Source organism: Seriola aureovittata, chromosome 7 (assembly GCF_021018895.1).
Source record: "Seriola aureovittata isolate HTS-2021-v1 ecotype China chromosome 7, ASM2101889v1, whole genome shotgun sequence".
Lineage (NCBI taxonomy): Eukaryota > Metazoa > Chordata > Actinopteri > Carangiformes > Carangidae > Seriola > Seriola aureovittata.
The window spans coordinates 25,604,355-25,627,076 of record NC_079370.1 but is presented as its reverse complement, the minus strand read 5'-3'; the positions used below and the strand labels follow the sequence as shown (position 1 = coordinate 25,627,076).

Here is a 22,722-nt window from a genome sequence, read left to right as displayed (position 1 = left end):
CTGGCTTGCTGGCTGTCTAATCATCCATCCCCGTCAGTCTCTTCAAATCCTCTTTAGAAAAACTCATGTGCAGTGCATTTGCATGAGACGCATGTTTTCCAGAACCCATTTTACTCAAAGAACATGTTATTATTTTCTTTGTACCTCAGCTCCTGATAGGAACAACAATATGAAAACAGCTCTCCATTTTACCTTTTGCTTTTATTCAGACATATGTACAGTAAATAAAATACCTCATTTTTAAGCAACATGGCCAACACTGACATCGATCTTATTTCATTTTAACTGTAACTCACATTAATATTTCTGCATGCCAACACTTTACTATTTACTAACATGAAATATGTCCCCACAGCTGTTATCTGAGCATGCAATCAGTAATCAGCATGTGGACTTCACGCCTGTCCAGCTTCACATCATCGTTTCAGTGGTTTTGCTGCTGTTTCTGTGGGAACAAGAACTGAGTGCTTCCCCATCAACAGTAACAAGGAAGCCATGTGTCATATTACAGGTGAATGAACATGGAGCTGTCATTCTTCAAACCCACAGGGACAGGAAAAATATATGTGGATATATCATTGGGTTTTAATAAAATGTATACATTTGTGTGCGTATTCATACGCTCTTCTTTTGATCTCACAGTAAGGCAGTTACGATACAAAACAGAAACAAATGTCCTTTTAATACTATTTCTTCATCTTTTCATCTTGTCTATCTGCATAAAATGCTATGGATCTGTCTGAAGATACAAATAATACAAATAGCCTGTTTTTATTTGTAATAAATATTAATATGTAACACTGCAAAACAAATATTTAATATTCGCCATGCAGCGATTACATTTTGTTCGTAAAGCAGTTCCTGCTGATGGTTGATTTTTGTGATGAAGTTCTGTCGAGCTTCTCAGTCGGGAGGTAAGGCACCACCAACACACACTTACAGACAGCACTGTGAAGCTATTTCTACATTCAGTTTTTACATTTGAAGTGTAAACTTACGGCGTGTTTACTGACTTTAATACATGGTATTAAACTACGACGGAGTCTGAAGGCCACATTGAGAAAATAATTTAATTTTAATTTTGAGAATAAAATCATAAAGTCATAATATTATGAGAATAAAGTGGTAATTTAAGGTCACATGTTGTTTTAGAGGAAATATCAGAAGAGCAGCAGCGTTAACCTGCTTTAAGATGAGGAATGTGGAGGTCTACTTTAGCAGAGGTTTCACAAATAGTAGATACTTCATCTTTTGGCTCATCATCATCATCATCATCATCATCATCATCATCATCGAAGAAACGGAGTCTCTTCTATTGTTAGACAGACAACCAGCAGCTGCCAGAAGCAGCTCAGCCTGCCACTGACTGACCTTTCACCTGGTTGATTGGTTGATGTAATATTCCTAAAAATGATGTGTTTTTTTTCTCTCAAATTCTTAATTCTTGTAACATTAGGACTTTATTCTTGTAATGTTACAACTTTTTTATTGGAATATTATGACTTTTTCTTGTAATTTCAGATTTCTTTTTTTTCCCTCAATGTGGCCCTAATACACCGTCGCATTAAACATCGTCAGGCTATCCAAAAGTTCAGTAGCAGCCAACCTTTCCCCACTTACAAATAACAAACAAGGTAACATACTTTTATGTCTAAGGCCATGAACAAATAATGTGTGACTTGTTTCTCAGCTTGTTGGAGGTGTAAACATTCAATCCACCAAAGGGACAGTCAGTTTGATCATCAGCGTTTCGGCTTAATTCAAATAAACTTTTTCTCACAGTGCTGGTGTCCATCTGAGCCTAATGTTGTTCTAATTGACGTACATGCAGAATACATTGTGTGTTCTTGGAGATAAAGGGAGCAGATCAGGACTGACACCAAAATATCTTCCTCCAAAACGTAAGATTCTGCAAATTAACACATTTCTAAATGTGACTTTAATGTAAATGTAGTGCATACTGTCACAGAGTATCCCTCTAAAGACCTGATCATACTCCAAAATAAACGTGGTCAGCTGTGGACTTGGATGTGGACAGTGCACATGCATGTGCTCCACAGAAACCGTGAACTGGCGTTGACATTTTTAGACTCATGATGGACAATTACTAAAAAATCAATGCAGCAGAAACAGAAGTACTGTCTTTTTTATTGAACACATTCTTCTTCATTGTCAAAACCTGGTGCCTACATTACCCACAACACCACCGGGCTGCTGAAAATACAATCAGTGATGATGGGGGGGGGGGGGGGGGGGGGGGCAGTTGCAATACGTCATCCAACCAGATTTTTTTTTTTAAACCAAACTGTATTTTAGAAGAACTGTCCTGACCTTTTGTTTGAATTAATCGCAACATACTTAGTTTAACTCATAGTTTTGTTGACTTCTAAGTGACATGGTTAGCATGTGTAAAGGTCAGTGTGTTTAGTTAGCACGTGTTGTTCTGTCATGGCTGACCGGGTGGCGACTGTCCCCATACTAAGCATCCAAATCAAAACAGTACCATCAAAGTATTTGTCAACATTTTAGTTCTAAATAGGCAAAATATGCAGCTGAATTTGTCCCAATAATTACAATAAAAATATAATTAAATAACAATAATTGTTAATTTTAACGTATAACAGAATACAAACAATTTTGGGAATTATTTCGTTAGCCTCTCATGGCTTTATAATATATTTGCTTGTTCTGTTTATCAAAAGCAATAACATAAATAAATTGTGAATATTTTGACTCAAGTTGTAGTTCTATGGCTAAAAACAAAACTCAATAACTGTTCTTTGATAAATATTATTAAATATATATATAAATGATGATATAATATTATCATATAAATAAATAATTTCATATTTTTATTGTAAACAATACATATTTTCAGAATAATATGCTATTGAGAAAAAAAGCAAAAGTTAATCAGTGAAATTTAATGTTTTTTTAATATGCTGCAACAGTTGGGGTCAGGTGCAACATCTGAATTCTTCCATTCAAATTCATATTCTGAATGATTTGAATGTCATGTGTAATCATCTTTTAATGGTATGGGTTATTAGATGTAAGTAAGTTTAATATGTAAATGTTTGGTTGTTCTAGTCCCCTCTCTCACCTAATATGTTATGATAGTAGCAGCTAATGTAGCATCAAGCAGAGATGAAGTTCATGTCTTTCTAATGCCACACCCCCAGATTTCTTTCATTTTTAAACTTGTAGTCCTCAGACCCTGACTGACGCTGACTCAAGGGACTTCACCTGAGGACATGAATCAGACATTTATCAGACTTTAGGCTGTTAACTTTTAGGCTTTATACTTTTTTCACATATGCAACTACAGACTTTGTAAAAGCAGCCAAAGCAACAGGTATCATATAAACATGGGTAAAGGCACACAAGATCTATTAGGTTCTCTTCAAAACTTTACCCAGGTGTTGTTGACTTCACTGCCTACACCAGTCGTGCACAACCAACACTGAGTAGCCATCATGCGCACACCAATGCATAGTTAAAAGAAAGTATATAAGTGCTCCTACACAACAGCGTCAAGGTTTTCTATTGACAATAGTGAAAAAGAAAAAACCTTTATATGTACTGTGACTGTGTGCACAGTACATATACAGATGGGTGAAAAAATAAAGGAAAAACCAACATAAAGCATCTTAGTAAGATGTGGGGCCACCAGACCAGCTTCAGTGCTCCTTGGTGTTGATTCTACACGTCTCCGGTTCTTCCTAAAGATATTCCCTCATTTGGTGTTTTGATGATGGTGGTGGAGAACGCTGTCTAACACGCCGGCTCAAAATCTCCCATAGGTGTTCAACTGGGTTGAGATCAGGGGCCGGTTTCACAAAGACAGACCTTGACTGTGTCTTAGATATGACAAATAGTCAGACTTCAGATAGACAGAGTCTAAATTCACCTGTTGCGCAAAGCAGTTTAGTTCAGCTATCTTAAGCCGGGCTGTGTTACAATGAATTCTGGGTAAATTAAGACTTTTTTAAATTTGAAAAAAAAGGGCCGACTGAGGAACCGCACCCAGCAGCTGAGCTCCGTTTACCCTCAGCAGAAAATGTTTGTCATTAGGAAGAATTCAATTCAATTCAATGTTAGACAACCACACATTATGAGCCATGTTTTATTGTTTCTTGTTGCTGGGTGCTACTGGTCAGTGCAGGTGTCTTTGATTGTTACCGTGGGAACATTGGTCTTAGGCCTGAGTTAGTCCGGGGGCAAGGTGTCTAATGTGTTTGGCTTAAAATGAGTCAGTCTTTGTTTTCGTGAAACAGTTTAACTAACATTGATCCATGAGCAACATTAAGACTGGACCAACACTACACTCCAGTCTGAAATATCTTTGTGAAACCATATTACATTTTTATAATATATTTACATTTTCATACTCATCAACCAGTGACAACTCGTGACCCCACTGTCATCCTGCTTCTCCACTCATTTTTCAGGCATTTCCTTTGTCTCCTGTCTGTATGTGAAAAAAAAAAAAAAAAACCCCGTCAAAAAAAGTGATAACTGTTCACTGGTTCCTCTCAGTCTGTGTCTCTTAGTACTTACCTGTCAGGTCGCAGATGCTGGTGCAGGCGTTTCTCAGGCTGCAGCAGCAGATGATCTCCTTAAAAGTCTTCCTCATCTCCTGACTCCTGAAGGCGTAGATGAGCGGGTCAATCACAGAGTTGCACATGATGAGGATGAGGTACATGTTGAAGTGGGACATGAAGCACACGCAGTAGAGGTTGCGCGGACAGGAGATCATTAGGATCAGGTGCAGGAAGAAGGGAGCCCAGCAGACGATGAAGATCCCCAACAGGATGGTCAGTGTGATGGCGCCCTTCATGCTGGCCCGCTGATGAATGGAGTTGTAGCCGGGCAGGGCCGCGATGCGCTTGACGTGTGAGCGGGCCAGCATGAACATGTGGCTGTAGAGGGAGGCCATGATGAGCAGCATGGCGAAGAACATAGAGACCAGGCAGATGATGACGGGGGTGGTGTCTGAGTACACGATGAAGACGATACCGCAGCCCGTGCAGAAGGTCCAGATTCCCCCGATGATGCAGCCAGCTCTCCTCACTGTCATGATGTTGTGGTATCTCAGCGCATAGAAGATAGTGACATACCTGTAGATATTAACATATAATCATGTTCTTAAGTAACCTATGATTTTCTACAAACCTTTGGCCAATCGCAGCTGATGTCGGGCATCACGGGGCTGAAATGTAGAGACAAACAACCATTCATGCTCACATTCATACCTACGGACGATTCTGTACAATTTCACAGAAACAATGTTCTGAGGTACTGCATATAGTTAGTATCAACTCATGTACATTTTAAAGAGGTGCTCGGGTAATTTTGTATTGCAGTTCTACCAAATTGGGAGACTTGAGAGACAAAATTAAACAGAAACTAAAATTACCGTCTTACGGTTGTATGCCTCTGCCAACCAGCCAAGTTTCACAGGGAAGTTGACCTTTGACCATCTGGATATGAAATGTCATCACTTCATTCTATCCTTATAGACATTTGTGTTATATTGTGTCATAATTAGTGTATGAATCTGTGAGTTATGGCCAAAAACTTCTTGTGACCTGTGAGGTCATAGTGACCTTGACCTTTAACCTTTGACCACCAAAGTCTAATCAGTTCATTGTTCAAGTAAGCCAAAAAGGTGCTCACTGTGACTTTTACCTTTGACCCCTGACCTCCAAAATCTAATCGGTTCATCCTTGAGTGTAAATGAATATTTAGGCCAAATTTAAAGAAGTTCCTTCAAAGGTTGTAACAGAGGAAAGTTCAGTCTGGGGGTCAGCGATCAGAGCAGTACTGCAGTTAGAGGGAGTCCCCACCTTGTGCGACATCACAGCCGAAACACAATACTTAACTGTGACTGTTGTAGCAGCAGTGGCCAAGACATCCAGAATCTTAGTCCCTAGTATGGCTAAAAAAAAACGACTGGATACTACATTTCCCATAATGCAACTTCATAGTAATTTTCATTAGACCTTCACTGCCTGGTAAACACTCACACCAGTTTCTGGCTGGTTCCTGTTAAAATTTTGAAGTCTCAAGGTGAAGCTAAAGATGACTATGATGACATCATCAGGGTACCCTTTTAGAAAGAAACAAGACATTATATGGTAGTTATAGTGTGGTATAAACGTTCTTGATTACAATTCAATCTTAATGATTTACAGAGATCCATTTAAACCCAGATAAAGATCCATCTATTTGTTTGTACTTGTTGAATTGTATGACTGCCAAAGATCTGAAATCACACAAAAAGACAAGTTGTACATTTTTGCACATTCAGCTGAAAGTCCATGCACTGACGACAAAGGCGGATGGGATTAAAGAACATTATGCCCCAGTATTCATGTATTGGAATCAACTGAAAGAGAACCTGCCTCCATCATCCTGGTAATTAGCACAAAGTTACACCTTCGTCTCCAGGACCCTCCCAAAAAGATATTATTACATGTCAGTTCTTTTCTAGGAAATTATTGGGAACTGTGGGACCTGAAGTTATTATACTTAAGTTAGCTAATTACATTGCTCAAGCTTTATTTTTTACACAAACCTATGTTTTTGTTGTTGTCATTGTTTTCATATAACATTAACATTAGCCGATCTAAATGGGCGAACTTTCACGACAAAACAGAGCAGTGCAATTAGGCACAGTGACTCGTGCGAGTGCATCTTATCAAAAATTCAATTTCACTTAAAAGCTTTGAAGCTTCTCCTGCAGAAATAAGAAGAATGAAGTACAAGAACGTGTGTGTGTGTGTGTGTGTGTGTGTGTGTGTACTGCAGCAACTTGGAGTTTATTTCAAGATGAAGATAGAAGCGCTTGTATATATCCATACACACCTCCCTCCATCATTACCTGTCCACAGCAATGGCCAGTAGGCTGCACATCGACGCAACGACAGAGATGCAGATCATGGAGTCAAACACGTTGTCCATCTGCCGGATGAAGTGCTCCTCCACCACCAGCTGTCTGTTGTTAAGAAGGTAAATGATGATGGTCTCCCAGGCGTTGGACACACTCACCAGCATGTCTGCCACTGCCAGACTGCAACCACCAGACAAGTCATGTCAGCGTTTTGATCACAGAGATAGATGTTCAGATGTTCCCAGATAGCAAGCTGACACTGATTCAGTGTTACATCAGAATCATCATTGGGAAGGGTTGTTCCAAACATTTTGCTCTTCAACAAACCAAAAACATATTTTATGTTCAACCTGATCTATTTTTCATGATTGAAATTGCATTATTTCAGGGTGGAAACCTGATGAAAAATCATTCAATGATAGTTTTGCTGATGCATCAACATAGAGTCAGTGTTGATTCAGTGGTGCTGCTGTCTGGGGTGCTCACTAACTGAATGTAGGAGCCTGCTGTCCTTCCCAGTGTTGTGCATGTACGTGCTGGTGAATGATGAACTGAACGTATCTGTTTACAACTTATGAAATTGAACGTGAAGGTGGCAGTAGAGAACCAAAAAGCTGCCAAGAGAACACCAGAAGAAGAAGAAGAAGAAGAAGAAGAAGAAGAAGAAGAAGAAGAAGAAGGAAGTGTGCTTTGTTATTGTTTGTGTTGTTGTGAGGTGGTCCGGTTTGTGAAGTGGTCCAATGACTGGGGGCTGGGGATGTAAGCGTATGAGGAAGTTCTTCTGAAAAATAATGTTTTGACTGGGGACTAAGCATAATCGCAAAATTTAATTTGTGTGTGTGTGTGTGTGTGTGTGTGTGTGTGTGTGTGTGTGTGTGTGTGTGGGTATTGTTTGGAAAAGTTGTGAGTGTTTGAGACTTGTTGTAGCTGAAAGTAAGTCCGCCTTGTGTCCTTTGTGATTGGTATTTCATTTCATTTCACTAATACATGGTGGTATATGCAAGGTAATGCAAACTGCCTCCTTCATTACTAAATGATTTCTGCTGTCATACTGGGAAATATTTTCTAATTTCTTTGATGACCTTCACCCACTTTAGGCAGTCAGTGAAATGTTCCTGCATGGCAGGTGTTAGATCCCCCCGTCACTTTCAATTTAGTTTGCAAACTTTTCTCCTTAGGCTTTTGAAAATAAGGTGAATTGTTACAAACTTGGTTCAAATTTCAAAATTGTGAACTATGAATGTGAACTAGTTCATTATAACCTTTGTGAACTCAACTTTGAGCTAGCTCTTGTGAAGTGTGAACTTGCACAACACAGGCCCTGCAGTCCCATATATCTGACATATTGGCAACCGGCAGGCAGAAGAGAGATGTCCTGACCCCCACACGCAGTCAAGACGCTCATCCTAAACATTCGAGTACCTGCTGTAAATGTCAGAATTTAGAAGTCTGAACACCAACAGAGGAACAGCACATTCACATTCTGCAAAAAACTTAAAACATAACAGTGAGCAGTTGTGTTGATATAAATGTGTTGTTGATGAGAGACAGCAGACTGGTTTTGAGCTGACAGAAAAAGGCTACAGTGACTCAGATAACCAGTCTTTACAACGTCAGGTTCCACTTCCTGTCAGCCAAGGACAGAAAGCTGAGGCTGCAGTGGACTCAGACGCTGGATGGTTGAAGACTTGAAAAACCTGGTCTGATGGATGTGGATGTCTGCTGAGACAGCAGACGGAAGAGTCAGAGTTTGATATCTACCTCGCGTCGACAGTCCAGGCTGTTTGTTTCACATTTTTGGTTCATTAATGCCAATCAATCATGGTTTGAATGTCACTGCCTGAATATCGTTGCTGACAGATGAGTAAAAACAAAACAAGATCTAATTAATGACATGCTTTGTGATTAATTTGTGAAAATGAATCGCATGTCTCATCTATTTGTTGTGAGAGGCAAGTGAAATAATGCACCAAATAATACATTTAAAATAAAGTTTGAAGTATGTGGCACTGCCGTTCCATCAGTACATCTGTCCTTGCATATTTCATGTGTTTCATGTTTAAAGTTTTCCATCGAGGCACCAAACTTGCCGTAGTTTTCCCAGCAAATGTTTGGCCACACAGAGAACAGTACACGCAGTACACACGGTACACACAATATCTTAGCCACGTCGACTGTGCCAGCCTCTCCTGTTGGAAATAGAGCTGCCTCCTTGTCTGATTTGTCCTCATTAGAAATCGTCCTCATTAGAAATCGTCCTCAGTGGACTGTAGTGAAACAGGAGGGTCTGAATGATCTTTTCTTTGGGAAAGTGAATAGATGGTTTGTTTAATTGTCACCAAAGGGTCTGAGTCACAAATGCAAGTGAGGAGGAGGAGGAATCAGCGGCACCATGGCAGCTACAGGTTCAGTTTATGGTGATTACTTCATATAGAAATTTTATAAAGTGTGGATTTTTTTTTTTTTTTGTCACAGCATGAAGTGAAATATGACGGGCCCGAGGAGCACATCTGCATTATTATGTAATCCTGAGTTGAGATCTAGGTTTAAGGCTTTTATTATTTGAATTCTCTGGATATTCACATTATTACATACTGTACATAATTAACAAAGAATGGGAGAAACGAGCCCACAGCTCCTTGTAGACGATGAACAATGAAGAACATCAAGTTTACTTACTAACTAACCACGAATGTGAAATGTAAATGTAAGCCTTGATAAACACAAGCCAACATTCAGAACTCACTCCTACATCATTCCTTTGGGTAAGTCTGAGATATTTTAATATTGTGTGTTCAACAACAATTCACCTGCAGACAAAGAAGTACATGGGCGAGTGGAGGTTCTTGTTCTTTACTATGGCTGTGATGACCAGGATGTTCTCCAGCAGGGAGATGATACCCAGGATCAGAAAGACCTGAGAAGAGAAGAACACAATGCAACACTCAGTCTGTTTACATAGAAACACCTCAGTCAGAGGAAACTGGCCCAACCTGATTGAAATGTTAAAATTGCACCATGTAAATGATTTAACATGATTACTTTCTGGCTGCATCATTTCTGTGCATGTCCTCCGTCTTTGACGTAAATGCTCGGGGACGAACATTTCTCCACACATGACATATTCATTATTTTTGTGCAAGTCACACGGCATGTAATCACCAGACTGTGTTAAATCACTTCCCATGTAAACTGTTGACCCACAATCTTCAAAAACATGTGAATGTAACCACAACTAATGAGAACAGACAAAAGAATAGCACAAAATGAAATACAGTAGGTGGTTTCCAACCTCAGAGCTGGGATCTCCCAAGGGGTCACAAGATAAATATGAAAGATCACAAGATAATTAAGGGGGGAAGAAAAATGACTACTATGTAAAATAGAGTTAAGTTTTGAGCTCTTCATGAGAATAACTGGAGTGTTTTACCTCATCTGGACTTTTAAAACTATTAAAATGAGTCTGACAGGGGAATGTCGCAAGCAGTCATGGCTTGTCTATAAGCTAACAAAACAAAACAAACAAAAAACAAGTAAAAATACCAAAAAACAATAAGCAAACAAGAAAAAATATAGCTGCGAGTGGTGACTCTGGGTTCAAACCCTTTTGTGCTGAATAACAGGAAGCAGCTCAATTGTCCATGAGCAGCAGTGAGCAGGTTTAAGGCTTGACAAAGGTGAGCAAAGTGACATCAGCTACTTTAACTCTGTATTAATAAAGGCGTGAGACCACTCACACACAAAGCCTGCTGCTTTTCAATAACTATAAAGTGATGAACCCGGCTGGGACTTGTCGTTCAATGCCCAATTGTGATTTTTGAAGTCACAATTTTAAGATATGTTTTAATTCTCATAGAGAGCGAGCGAGAGAGAGACAGAGAGAGAGAGAAAAGGAGAGAATGATATGGAGCAAAGGGCCACGGGTTGGACTCGAACATGGGTCGCTGCGGTTAGGACTACGCCTTCATGGTACCCCCCACCCCATCGTTTGTGTCTGCTGGAAACACTTCCATTTATGTTACAGGACTGAATTTGCTGCGTGTTTGTTTATTTGCATGCCTTGTGATTTTTGGAGCGCATGTGTTGTAAAATGGATGGAGATGTTTTCTGGATTTGCAGCATGTTTGTGTATCTGCATGTGTTTTCTTAAGTTGCAGTTCATTGAGCTCTCAGGGCCACCGTAGCCATGACCTAAAGTGTGTAGCGAGACGATGTGCAATGAATGTAATCTCCAGTCCACCATGGAGATAAGGAAACTGCTGTGAAATGCAAGTGCCTGTAAAGACTGTACACTCAACATGTTTGGTTAATCATTCTCTGTGTTTTGCTTCTGTGTGTAGCCAGAACCCACTATTGCATTTCATTTTATTTTTTTCTGTAATATTTCCTCTGTCGTATTTGTTGCCATATTAGTTTTTTTTTGCCAAATACTCAGATTGAGTCAGGCCGAGGGGATTACGGCAATAGGTTATGTCCACTCTTAAAAATATTAACTCTTAAAGTAAAATGCTGCAAGAACCCCAGTAATTGTGTCCTGCGTGGCAACTAATGTCCCGGGCTACATAATGATAAGACTAAACATTTGCATTTGGTGTTCCGTACTACTTACACACAAATACACACCTCTATGGCGATGTGGACCTGCTCGCATGCTGCTGGTTTGGAGGTGCTGCTCTTGTCTGGTAGCAGTGGAGGGGGCAGGGTGTAGTTTTGGTGATAGTAAGAGTAAGCCCAGGTGGAGTTACCCAGGAGCACCTCCTCATGGTAGGAGGACTCATCAGATGCATTCATCCCTGCTGTGGCTCGGGTCCAGATCACTGCTGCTCTAGAGTTGATGGCATTTTCCACGCAGGCTGGAAATGAAAAGGGATGAGATATAGGGTCATATTTTACATTATGTAGAATATGTAATGTGAGTTTTGATGTAGCTTAGATATGTTTTTATGCTTTTATGCCTATAAGTTGATGTCCATCCACATCAACTTCAATCAAGCTCAATACAGCACAAATTTCAACCCAGCTCGTGAAGGGAATATCTGGCTCCTCATGTGCTAAATTTCCCCTGATGTTCACCAGCTAGAGGCTAGCTGTCACTATAAATTTCCATGAAGCTGAGGGGAAGTGCAGAATCGGCTGATAACATCTCTAAGGGCAAAGTCTAGCTTAAAGGAATAGATCTCAATAGTTGATTTTGTTTTATTTTATTACTTGCTTCCTGACTATTAGCTAAAAAGATTAATGCCACTCTCATGTCATTGTGGTAAGAATAAACCTACAGCCAGCAGCCAGTAAGCTTAAAGGAGCTATTTGTAAGTTTTGCTATGGCAACATTGCCAGCATTAGCATTAACATCTGTAGCTGTAAGCCGCTTTAGCCATTGTTGCATTTACATGGCAAGAGGTTATAATACGCCCTCCGAAACTGCACTACTTCTTCAGGGCAGCCTGGACGCTACAGTGATTTGGTATCGGAACCTGACAAGACAGCCCCACCTGGATGGGGCTAGCTGGTTAGCATGCTAACTTCAGTACAAGAAAAGGATTGATAGGAATAGAAGCAAAACAAAAAGGTTGCTTTTAGAGACAGCTCTAAGTGAGTAAAGGATTGAGGTTTAATGCTGAATATGCAACGTTTCTTCTAGACAGTTAAGAAAACAGCGGTTAATGCTAACGTTCATGTTACTCATCACTTTTGTTTAATCCATACCTGGTTGTGGTTTCACAGTGTGTTATATGTTGGACTATTTCTTTGTTCTTTCATGATGACTGGAAAGATCAGTAAGTTCTGGGGAAATTACATCATAAAATGATGTAAAACCATTTTCAAACCATTATGTGGTATTTAGATACATTTAGTCTCAGCTGACCAAACATAATGTCATTCAAGTTTGTTTTGAACATTCCGCTTCAGTTATGAAAGAGAAGAGATAAGAGGCCCTAACGTGTCACTCCTCACACAGAAAGCCTCAGTGTTCAGATCCTGCCTGCAGCTGATGAGATGTGATGAGATCAGACCTGAAAGAGTAGCTTTAACTCTGCCCTGCAGGCGAGTGGCTCCCCTGTTCCTTAACTCATGATCGCACTAACAGACGGACCCTCCAGTGATGTCAGATGACTCAATTTCAGTTGCTTATACATTTGCACAGAGGTAACATAGACTCTTTTACTCTATCTTAAAAATTCATGGCACATGAGACATTTCCAGGATTAAATGTGTTGCCGAAAGGGAAAATGTTTGGATGCTGAATAGAAAAGAGAGGGAAGCAAATACATTGATGACAAAAATAAAACCATTCAAGCAAAGTTGAAGTGATACACTTGATTTTGCATTATGCATGTTTGGACTGCAGCCTGTCTCATTTTGGCAGGATGCCATTATCTACATCTCATTACAAAGTGATTCTATGGGCAGTGATACAGTAATTAACTAAAGGGTTAAATGAGAAAGCTGTTTGAGTAGTTAAGACATTTTACTGCTGTTATGAAAGCACTTTGAACATAGTAATTGCAGGAAACATGAAAGATATTGATGTATTGGTGCAACTAGAATTATATTTTTCCAGTACTGACAGAGCAGTTAATTTAAGCTGCACAGTTATAAAATCAGGATTTGACCATATGCGGTCCAAACATAGACTAAGTTTTGACCCAGTCTGGTTTTAATTATACTGGTCCATCTTTTCAGTCCATATTAAAGGTTTTTCTCACAAGTTTATTATCTGTTACCGTAGTAACAGTATCATATGATATTCTCTCCCCATATTCAGAAACTGTTAATAAGATCTAATATCTCTGACCTGTTATATTGGCAACTATGCCGATATTTAGCAGTAGCAGTAGTAGTGTGTGTGTGTGTGTGTGTGTGTGTGTGCTTGTGTCTGTGTGTCAGTGTGTGTGTGTTTTTGTATATACACATACACTGATGGACTGATATGCAGGGAAGATTTGATATTTCAAGCAACAAAGGGCAGAGCAGAGATCAAAATCATTTCACATTTTCATTCATGGAAATTGAAAACATAAATTGATTTTAGACACTGTGCTGTGGTTCAGACTGGATTACATGCCTTTACAGAGACATCAAGCACAAGTTCAAAAGATGCTTTTGAAAAAGTGAGACCAAATAGGTCACCATGGGTTCAAGGACAACCCAAATTGCTTTTAGGATTGAATGTAAGGTTTGTTCAAACTGCACCTTCAGCAAGAAGAGTCAAGTCAGACTTCAGCCTCTGGGCCTTCTGGGCCTCGTGAAATAAGATTTTAAACAGTCTGTCATCCCATAATTGAGTTTCTCACACCTTTTGAGATGTTCTTAAAAACATCATAGGTAAGACAACTGTTCATCTTAAGACTGTGTGATGGATTAACTAGTGCAGCATTAAAGGCGCTGGAAGTGAAATTCTACATGTATGGAGTATAGAATGGGCCACAGGGTGGCTCTAAGGTTAAGTGCCTTAGGGGTGTAAGGCGTCTGGAGCCAGAGCTTGTTTTTGAAAAGACCGTCACTAACATGTCTTGTTGGAAAATCCTGACCACTTTTGATCCTGATTCTCAACTCAGTCCCAAGGTACGAACTATGGCCTCTATCTCACTCATCTACTACAATCATTGCCATCTTTATTCTGTCTTGTCTTGATTTATTGGTTTTATTGATTTATTTTTTGTCTTGTTTTTTCTATACTGTCTGTGCCTTGGATACCTTGAAAAGTGCTATAAAAATCTAAGTTATTATTATTAATATTATTAATATTGTTATTACTTGTTTTTGATGGGAAGATAAAGCACTGAAAATAATTTTAACAATGTACCCTTTAATGGAATTAATACTGTTGAATAATTTCTTGTTAAAGTCCATTAAAAAGAGAACACTTGACACTACAGGTGGTGTAAATGAAGGGTTACTTACATTTATATCTGATGGAGCTGTGGGGTTGTGTAAGACTAAAAAGGGTGGGAGCTGCTGCTCTGTATAGTAGTTTATATACTATGGATAGTGGGAAGAGCATTAGAGAGAGCATTTGTATGGATCTGTTATGGTAAGTGCAGTTCAGGTTCAGCAGCTCTGCCTGCAGGGCCTTTACTGTCTTTTTGCCTTTTTTGCATCTTTGCCTTGGCTGCCCATAGTCTTATAATCCACCCACACTAATACCACACATGCAACATATAGGAACAGTAGCATATGTACTGTAGGGACTACAGCTGAAAGACAGACAGATGAGGGTTGTCTGAGGTTACTTTGTTCATAAATGGACTGCTTTGATTTTTATCAGTGACATTTTGAAAACATGTTACTTTCGTATGACTTAACAGAGAATGCTAGAAGAATGTCAAAGCATTTTCTTTTCTCTAAAAGTGTCTTTCAATTTAAACATCATTCTAAGGTCATATTTCCTGAATGCTTTGTCTCAAATGTTTCATCACTTTGCATAAGAAAGGGCTTTTAGTTTTAATGGAAACCTCAACCTACTTCAAAATCTATCAAAAGGCATTTTTGTATTAGTAGGAGATTATGTGACTAATGAAACAAAAGCGTCCATCTGCTTAAATGGTTTAGGGCTATGGTTTACTTATCTATACGTTTGATCCATATGCCAGTTGTAGCCACCTGTGCTGCTCTGATCTGACTTGTGCTACAGTTTGAAGATGTCATGTCAGAGATGGGGAGCATGTGTGTCTGCTGTGATGTGAAAATGTAAGTCAATGAACTGCATAAATGATTCTGTCATAACTGAGAGAATAACTAACTGCCATAACCCCCCCTTTCCCCTCCTCCCATTCACACTTCTCTAGTGTTAAAATTAAACCATAATGTCTGTGACTGTGTGACTGATTGTGTGCTGGAGGTAACACACTGCGCCTGTCAGAACCACGTCTCCCCTGTGAATGTTACCTGCTCTGCGAGACACTCTCAGAGGGTCTGTTGTTGACTGGGATCTTACACCCCTGTCGCAGAACACGGTTTTTAGCTCCTTTGTTGTGAGACCCAATAAAGACCAAGCAAAACTTATTTGGATGTAAAATACAGTATAAACACTCTCAACCCACACATGCAGAGAGGAACAGCTCAAACAGAATAAATGAATGATTATTAAAATTTCAAGCATATATTTAAGGTTTGAAGTTTATTTCAATATTCATGTGGGAAATAAAATCAGAATAAAAACTAAAAGCACCACATCACAGCTGTATGCCCCCACCAACCAGTCAAGTTGCAGAAATATGGTCACGATCTCTTTGTTTTGACATTTGACTGTTTGGATATAAAATGGAATCACTTCATCGTTTTATCTTATTAGATATTTGTGTTCAATTTTCTCATAATTAGTGAATTAATTCTTGAGTTACGTGTTTTATCACAGTGACCTTGACCTTTGACCTTTGTACACCAATATATAACCAGCTCATCCTTGAGTCCAAGCAGAGACCAGCGGCAGGTCTGAGTCTGTTCACTCCAATGGGAGAAGTGAAGACGATCACAGATTATGACATATTATTATGTTTATTATTATTATTACTTTCACCTCACTGAAATAAATATTGGATACATTTTTCACAAGCCACAGATCTTCCAAATATTCTGACACTAAGATGATGATTGGGAGAAAATTAACTTTATTCTAGATCTATATTTCTGTCCCAACAAGCAACTCTAGCGAGATCTCACAGCACAGATCTCTCTTGTCTCTGTTGGCTCTGGTTCTGGTGTCACTGCTGCAGTAGAGCTGCAGACGCTTTCCGCCTGCAGAAGTTTAGACGGACCTATACATGACACCATGAATTAAAAGTTAAAACTTTAATAAAACTTGTATTTCTTAGGGTAATAATACTATTAGTTATTATTATTTAGCTGTTTTTGAAGGGGCAACGGATAATATTATTAGACTGATATGATCTTGTACTGCGTTGAGCAGATAAAATGAGCAGCAAAATCTGGCTTAAATTCAAACTGTATCTAGTTTATTATAATGTAATAAAACATAATGTATTGTTTTGTTGCTATGTTTTGACATGAACAAGCAATAACAACCACGCCCACTTAGGAGACAGGAAGTGTATATCATTTCTTACCATTGGCGCTGCTGGTAATGCGTCATCTTTTATTAAAGAGTATCTTTGGTCCGGGTGAATGTTTGTACCAAATGTGAAGGAAATTCCCTCAAGGCGTAACTGAGATGCAGCATTAACCAGAATGTTACAGACGGACAGATGGACAACCCAAAAATAAATGAAATGAAATAAATAAAATAAAGCCTCCGGTCACGGCTGACGCCTTCTCTCAAGTGACAGTTTGTGTTTGTGTACCTTTCTACATTATTCACTCAGAGAGTAGGACAACATCAATTATGCAGAGTGCAACAAATATAATTAAATCTAATCACATGGAAATATTAATCACACCAAAACAACAACCTGCAAGCCTGCGGTGTTTGCACATATAACACAACACAGTTTGTGAGGGGAAGTGACATAACTGCAGTATATTAACAGGACAAACAAGCTGGTTACAGGTTATACAGCACCGTCAAAACTGCACAGGTAAAATATGCCATGAAACAAATCCAATAATGATATTATGTTATCAATGTGGCCTACCTGGTTTAATCCACTCATGCAGTCAATATCAATACAATCATATGACTTTCAGTGCGGTGATCAGGGTGGAAATGAACCACTCTTCCTTATCCTACAGTAAGTGCTGCTTCTCAGAGATCTTGTTCTGTCGCGATGTGAAGACGTGCTTGTGTGGAGCCCCAAAACTGAGATAGTAACACTAGTAAAAGATTCAGAAAATATAACTGAATACATCATTGTGTAAAAACAAATATAAAACTCTCCACTTTTCAATCAGTTAGTAGAATATGCAAAAAGCTTTTAATATTTTTTCGTTTACCACCAATCTATTTATAAGATTAATTAAGATCATTTATTGCTCTTTATTTGTTCTATTTTCTATTCACACCCGACCTTTAGTTTCTTCACCACATTTCCAGTTTTCTTACTTCTAGGACAGAGGTTAGTTGAAACTAACTTTATCATTATTACTCTTTATTTGACATTACAGTGATACCATAGCATTATGCAGTAGGCTATATAAATGATGTTATTATGTGCACTATACAGTGTCATCTTAAAGAAGGCTGATCGTGAATGTGCTTAGCTGCACGTATTTTCTGGTAAGCTAGCTCGCCACGCAGCCGTCTCAGTGGCTTCACTGATGTTACACACACAGAGGCAAACTCAGGACCAATCGTTGTATACATCTATTTTGTTATAATATAGCCTGAGCATCATGCCACATTCAGGGCATATCATTTAAACTGCAATCACGAGCAAATGAGTTCTAACAATCTGTCCATGTCAACTTCTGAGATATAATTCTGAGATGTAATTTCGGATAGTGTCAACAAACTGCTGGAAAAATGGCAGCCAAGCCTTTATTGGTGGCAGCTACAGCTCAATGAAATTCTATATTAGCGCTGGTTCAAAAAATGTACGTGATTTGAAAGGATGAATACACAGTTACATATAGTCATATATATATATATATATATATATATATATATGTGTGTGTACTACATTCTATATTTTATCGACATGAATTACACACGGATAGGTTAAATAAATCAGAAACAAAGCAGACTGCCATCAAGAGAGCCTCATCAACAATGGTTAAAGTTACCCATCAAGGCAATCCAGTCCTCAACATCCATCACATACAATATATATAATACAATAGCCTACAGTGCTAACAGTCAATAATACTGTGATTGGGAATAGCAACCCTTACCTGAAAGTAAATCACTGTCATTAGCAATAGTCTTAAGTTGGTATAATGGGAGATTCTTCTGCTCTGTAAATGATAAAATATGTACCAATACCATAAGAATAGAAAAACCTACGAGGTTGAAAAAAGCTAGTGAAAGATAGACAGGAGGCTATTATGGAGTGGACTGGAGGTTTAAGGACAAGTATAAAGCTTCTTAATTAATAATTCTTACAACACATTTAAAAGAACACTTTTACTGAACTGACGGTTATTGATGTATTTTAGTTGACTCTTCTGATATCCTATTATTTATTTTTGTCTTTTGTTTTACCACATTTAAATTTACATTTTCATTTAATTGTGACATTTTATTGCCCAATATGCACAAAAGGACAACAAAAAGGACAGTCATGCTGAATGCCAGTCATCTGTCAGAGCTGAACGGCTGAGAGGGAAGCGGCTCCTGCTGAGCGTCCTCCCGCTCTGATGTGCGTGGACAGCACGACTGGAGGCCGATCCAGCACAAGATGCGGCTGAGAAAAAAAAAAATCTGAGGCCAGTCCCGTGATGTGACTGACTCCAATGACAATGACACGGATAATAGCAAAACACGATGGTCAGGAGCACTTTTTCAAAGGTTGCCATGGCGACGCTATCACAAACATAGTGTCAAATGGTATTGTCTTCTTCTCCCAGATCATTCTATCATCATCATTCCAGAATCAAGAATTTACTGAATATACTACCAAGAGAATGACTTAAAGGATTATTTAAATTAGTCAGATAGCTGACAATAATCCTCATTACCAGCCATTGCTACTGTCATGACTTTGTACATCTATGTATGTATACATGTATATGTACTGTATGTATATCCATGTTGTCCTCCGCTAGTCCAAAGTGGAGTCATTTTTTTATGTCATGACATCACGCTCACAATCTGACTTTGTACTGATATATATACACACAAACACAAGCACACACGCATGCACACACACACACATGCAAGCACACACACACACACACACATATATATATATATATATATATATTAATATATGTATTAATATACATATACAAACTATATACAGATAGAAACTACAGTTCTTACATTTCAGTTCAGTATGGGTATCTCAGTCAAATTGTGAACATGATCATCATCATTCTCAAGACGGGCTGCTGGACATAGTGCTGCTTAATGACACTGAGGTGTTCCTCGTTCAATGCAGACTCTCTGGCAATCAAATTTCCAAAATAAGATAAAAACTAAAAATAGTAAATCTAGAGAATTATGTCAAAATTTCCCCAAAAATATTTAAAAAATGAATCCACTTTGGACTAAAGGAGGACAATATGAATGTGAGGACAAGCACACAGAAGAGATGAACATGTCATAACAAAACAAATAATGTAACTAAAATGAACCTGTGTGTGGGGGAGAGTTTTTGTTTCCCAGGAGATGTGTTTATTAAAAGCCCAGATTCGGGTCAGTCAGTGAAAAGACAGCTCCTCGTCTCACATCGAGTGATGCTCACACTGCTTCTGCTCTGCCACAGTGGTGACTACTCTGTGTGTGGTGACAATTATTACAGCATCAACAGACTGAAAAAGCAGAGCATTTCCTTCACAATGGGGTTGGCATCTATTAAGTCTTCTCAGTTCTAATAAAGCTGTGGTCTCTCAGCTTTTACTGGGTGTTCATTTGCTTAGTTTCTGTGCCCCACAGTGTGCTGACATAAACCATGTTTTAACGGCCCCCAGCTAACAAGCAGCTCTGTGCTGAAACACAGCTACCCTACAGTATTTCTTGGTCATGCACTGGCTGAGTGGAGTGTTATTCTGGCTTAATGCAGGGCTATATTAACTTGAGCTAAAGCAAACACATCTGGCAAGATGCCATGGAACTAAGCAGCATCTGGACTGCTCTACAGTATGTTTGTGTTTCCATAGGAAGTCACAGAGCAGCTGACAGGGAGGTTCTACATGATTGAAGCTCTATCTCTGTAGCTTTGAGTCCATTAAAGCAAAAGGTATAAAACAGTTTTATACATAAGGTGAACAGTGTGTGGACCGTGTTTGTGATGATGCAGAGTTTCAGAAAAGCAAAATACAGGTGGCTGCCTAAAATGTTTGATTTATCCCCTGTTGGATCATTTGGGACTTTCTAATTGTATAGGAATAATAATAATAATAATAATAATAATAATAATAATAACAATAACAATAACAATAACAATAACAATAACATTAATATTTTTATAATGATTTGTGGGTTCATATGCAGTGATTGGTAATGGATCTTGCCATATTATTGAGGTCATCAAGAGATCCCCAACAAAACATACAACCCTGAAAAATCCCATAAATTCACCACAAAGTCTTCTCTTTGAATCAGAGGCAAACAAATACTTTCCATCTTATATAGACAAAAATAATAAAGTATCACAATGTCACTATAAAATCACACACACCTTGAGGTCTCTATTTGTATCTATGTAATATCAGCTATTACATAGTCTGTAACTGTAAGTCACAGTTTTGACAAGAAAATATTGCAAAACTGCAAAGATGTCTTCTGAATCCATTATGAGAGACAGAGATAAAAAATGACTCACCTCTCGCAGGAGCTCTGACTCAAATCCTTCCCTCCAAGTGCCTCAGATGGATAAGATGATGCCTGTGTGGATCGTCAGACCTGTGGATTCATGCATCGTGAGAGAGAGCGGAGATACTGAGCTGTGAGAGAGAGAGAGAGAGAGAGAGAGAGAGCGAGAGAGAACGAGAGAACGAGAGAGAGAGAGAGGAACCTCCCCTTCAAATCTGACAGTACAGACACGACATGCAGCTACTGCCAGCAATTTTTAGCCATCTCCCTCACAGTAGGATGAAGGAAGCAGCAGCCAAACAGGCAGAGCTTTCTCCGTGTTGAGAAGATTCTGTCTGTGGGGAGGACCTGCTGCAGAACTCTACCACCTGCAGTATGTAGAATACTGTCTAATATTTTAATACAACTTCTGGTGAATATGTGTGTGTGTATGTGAGGTTTAGACTTAACAAATCTATATGAATGCATTGGTTCAAGTGGGAATTTGTACGGATAGACATATGCTGTGCTGCAAGGTAAAGCAGATTCCAGCACTCACACTTGAATAGTCTCAATATTTAATATGGGGGCGAACAACGAACATGTTTCAGCTGTAGGTATCATCAGTGTAAAAAACGTGGTAAGTCAGACAATATAAATATATAAACTGCTGAGGTTAGAACAGGATTGCTTGATGAGGTGCATCTGTGAATGAACCACCACGGGGGAGTAGCTACACGTCAGCAGCAACAGAACAACAAATAGCAAAACTGGACATGCAAGAGCAAACTCTTACATAAACCACCACCATCTCACTGCTGCACAATAACAAATAGTAAGCACAACAACACACAACTTCCAAGTAGCATTCACAAGGTTTCACATTTCATACATAGAAGAAAAGACCCCTATGTACTGTGCTATAATTGTTACTAATTCAGTATGAATACATACACACAGCTCTTTCCTTCTGATATCCTGCAGTAGAACAGCAACCTAGCAGCACATTACTGAAGATAAGAAGGAGAAGATGGCCGAGTTACAAAGGAAAAGGTTAAAAAAACAAAAATTGAAAAAGAAGTGATAGGAACAGGAAGGGTGAAGAGCCGTGTTAACATTGGCAAGGCTTTCCAACAGTGATAAGGTCAGACTAGGAAAGAAATTCAGGCCTGGACTTATCCTTGTCAAAAAAATTTACTATTATGAACAATTATAAGCAATATGGACCATAACTGTCTGTAAAAATCTGTTTATGCTGCCAAAGCTAAAGAGGAGAGGAGGTTTTTTGTAAGCAAAAGACCAAAATAAAGTAGCTCTGTACTTGACAACGTCCGTCTGAAAAAGTTCTTTACACCGAAATTTATTGGGAGATCTTTTTTTTTCTCAATCAGAGGAGACTCTACAGCATGTTGAAAATGTTGCTGCCTGTTTCCCTGCGCAGTGATGGAATAATAATGTAGAGGCTACTGAAACAGTG

General features: G+C 38.9%; 1 protein-coding gene across 1 annotated transcript; it reads right to left on the bottom strand.

Annotated features, from left to right (window-relative positions):
• Nucleotides 1–182: 182 nt before the first annotated feature.
• Nucleotides 183–21,402, bottom strand: mc5ra (melanocortin 5a receptor). The gene is made up of 6 exons (XM_056381837.1): nucleotides 21,277–21,402; nucleotides 11,519–11,748; nucleotides 9,706–9,812; nucleotides 6,887–7,075; nucleotides 4,561–5,120; nucleotides 183–4,471 (listed from the first exon to the last, which is right to left on the bottom strand). Exons 2-6 carry the CDS (start codon nucleotides 11,684–11,686, stop codon nucleotides 4,395–4,397), a joined length of 1,101 nt encoding a protein of 366 aa, XP_056237812.1. The 5' UTR covers nucleotides 11,687–11,748; nucleotides 21,277–21,402; the 3' UTR covers nucleotides 183–4,394.
• Between the last annotated feature and the right edge of the window lie 1,320 nt (nucleotides 21,403–22,722).

What these genes read in the sequence shown, in the direction of transcription:
- mc5ra (XM_056381837.1), bottom strand. Translation starts at nt 11,686, where the DNA reads ATGAATGCATCTGATGAGTCCTCCTACCATGAGGAGGTGCTCCTGGGT. An exon ending in AGGTCCACATCGCCATAGAG is followed by an intron (nt 9,813 to 11,518) that starts GTGTGTATTTGT and finishes TTCTCTTCTCAG; the next exon opens with GTCTTTCTGATCCTGGGTAT. An exon ending in ATGTACTTCTTTGTCTGCAG is followed by an intron (nt 7,076 to 9,705) that starts GTGAATTGTTGT and finishes TGGTGGTTGCAG; the next exon opens with TCTGGCAGTGGCAGACATGC.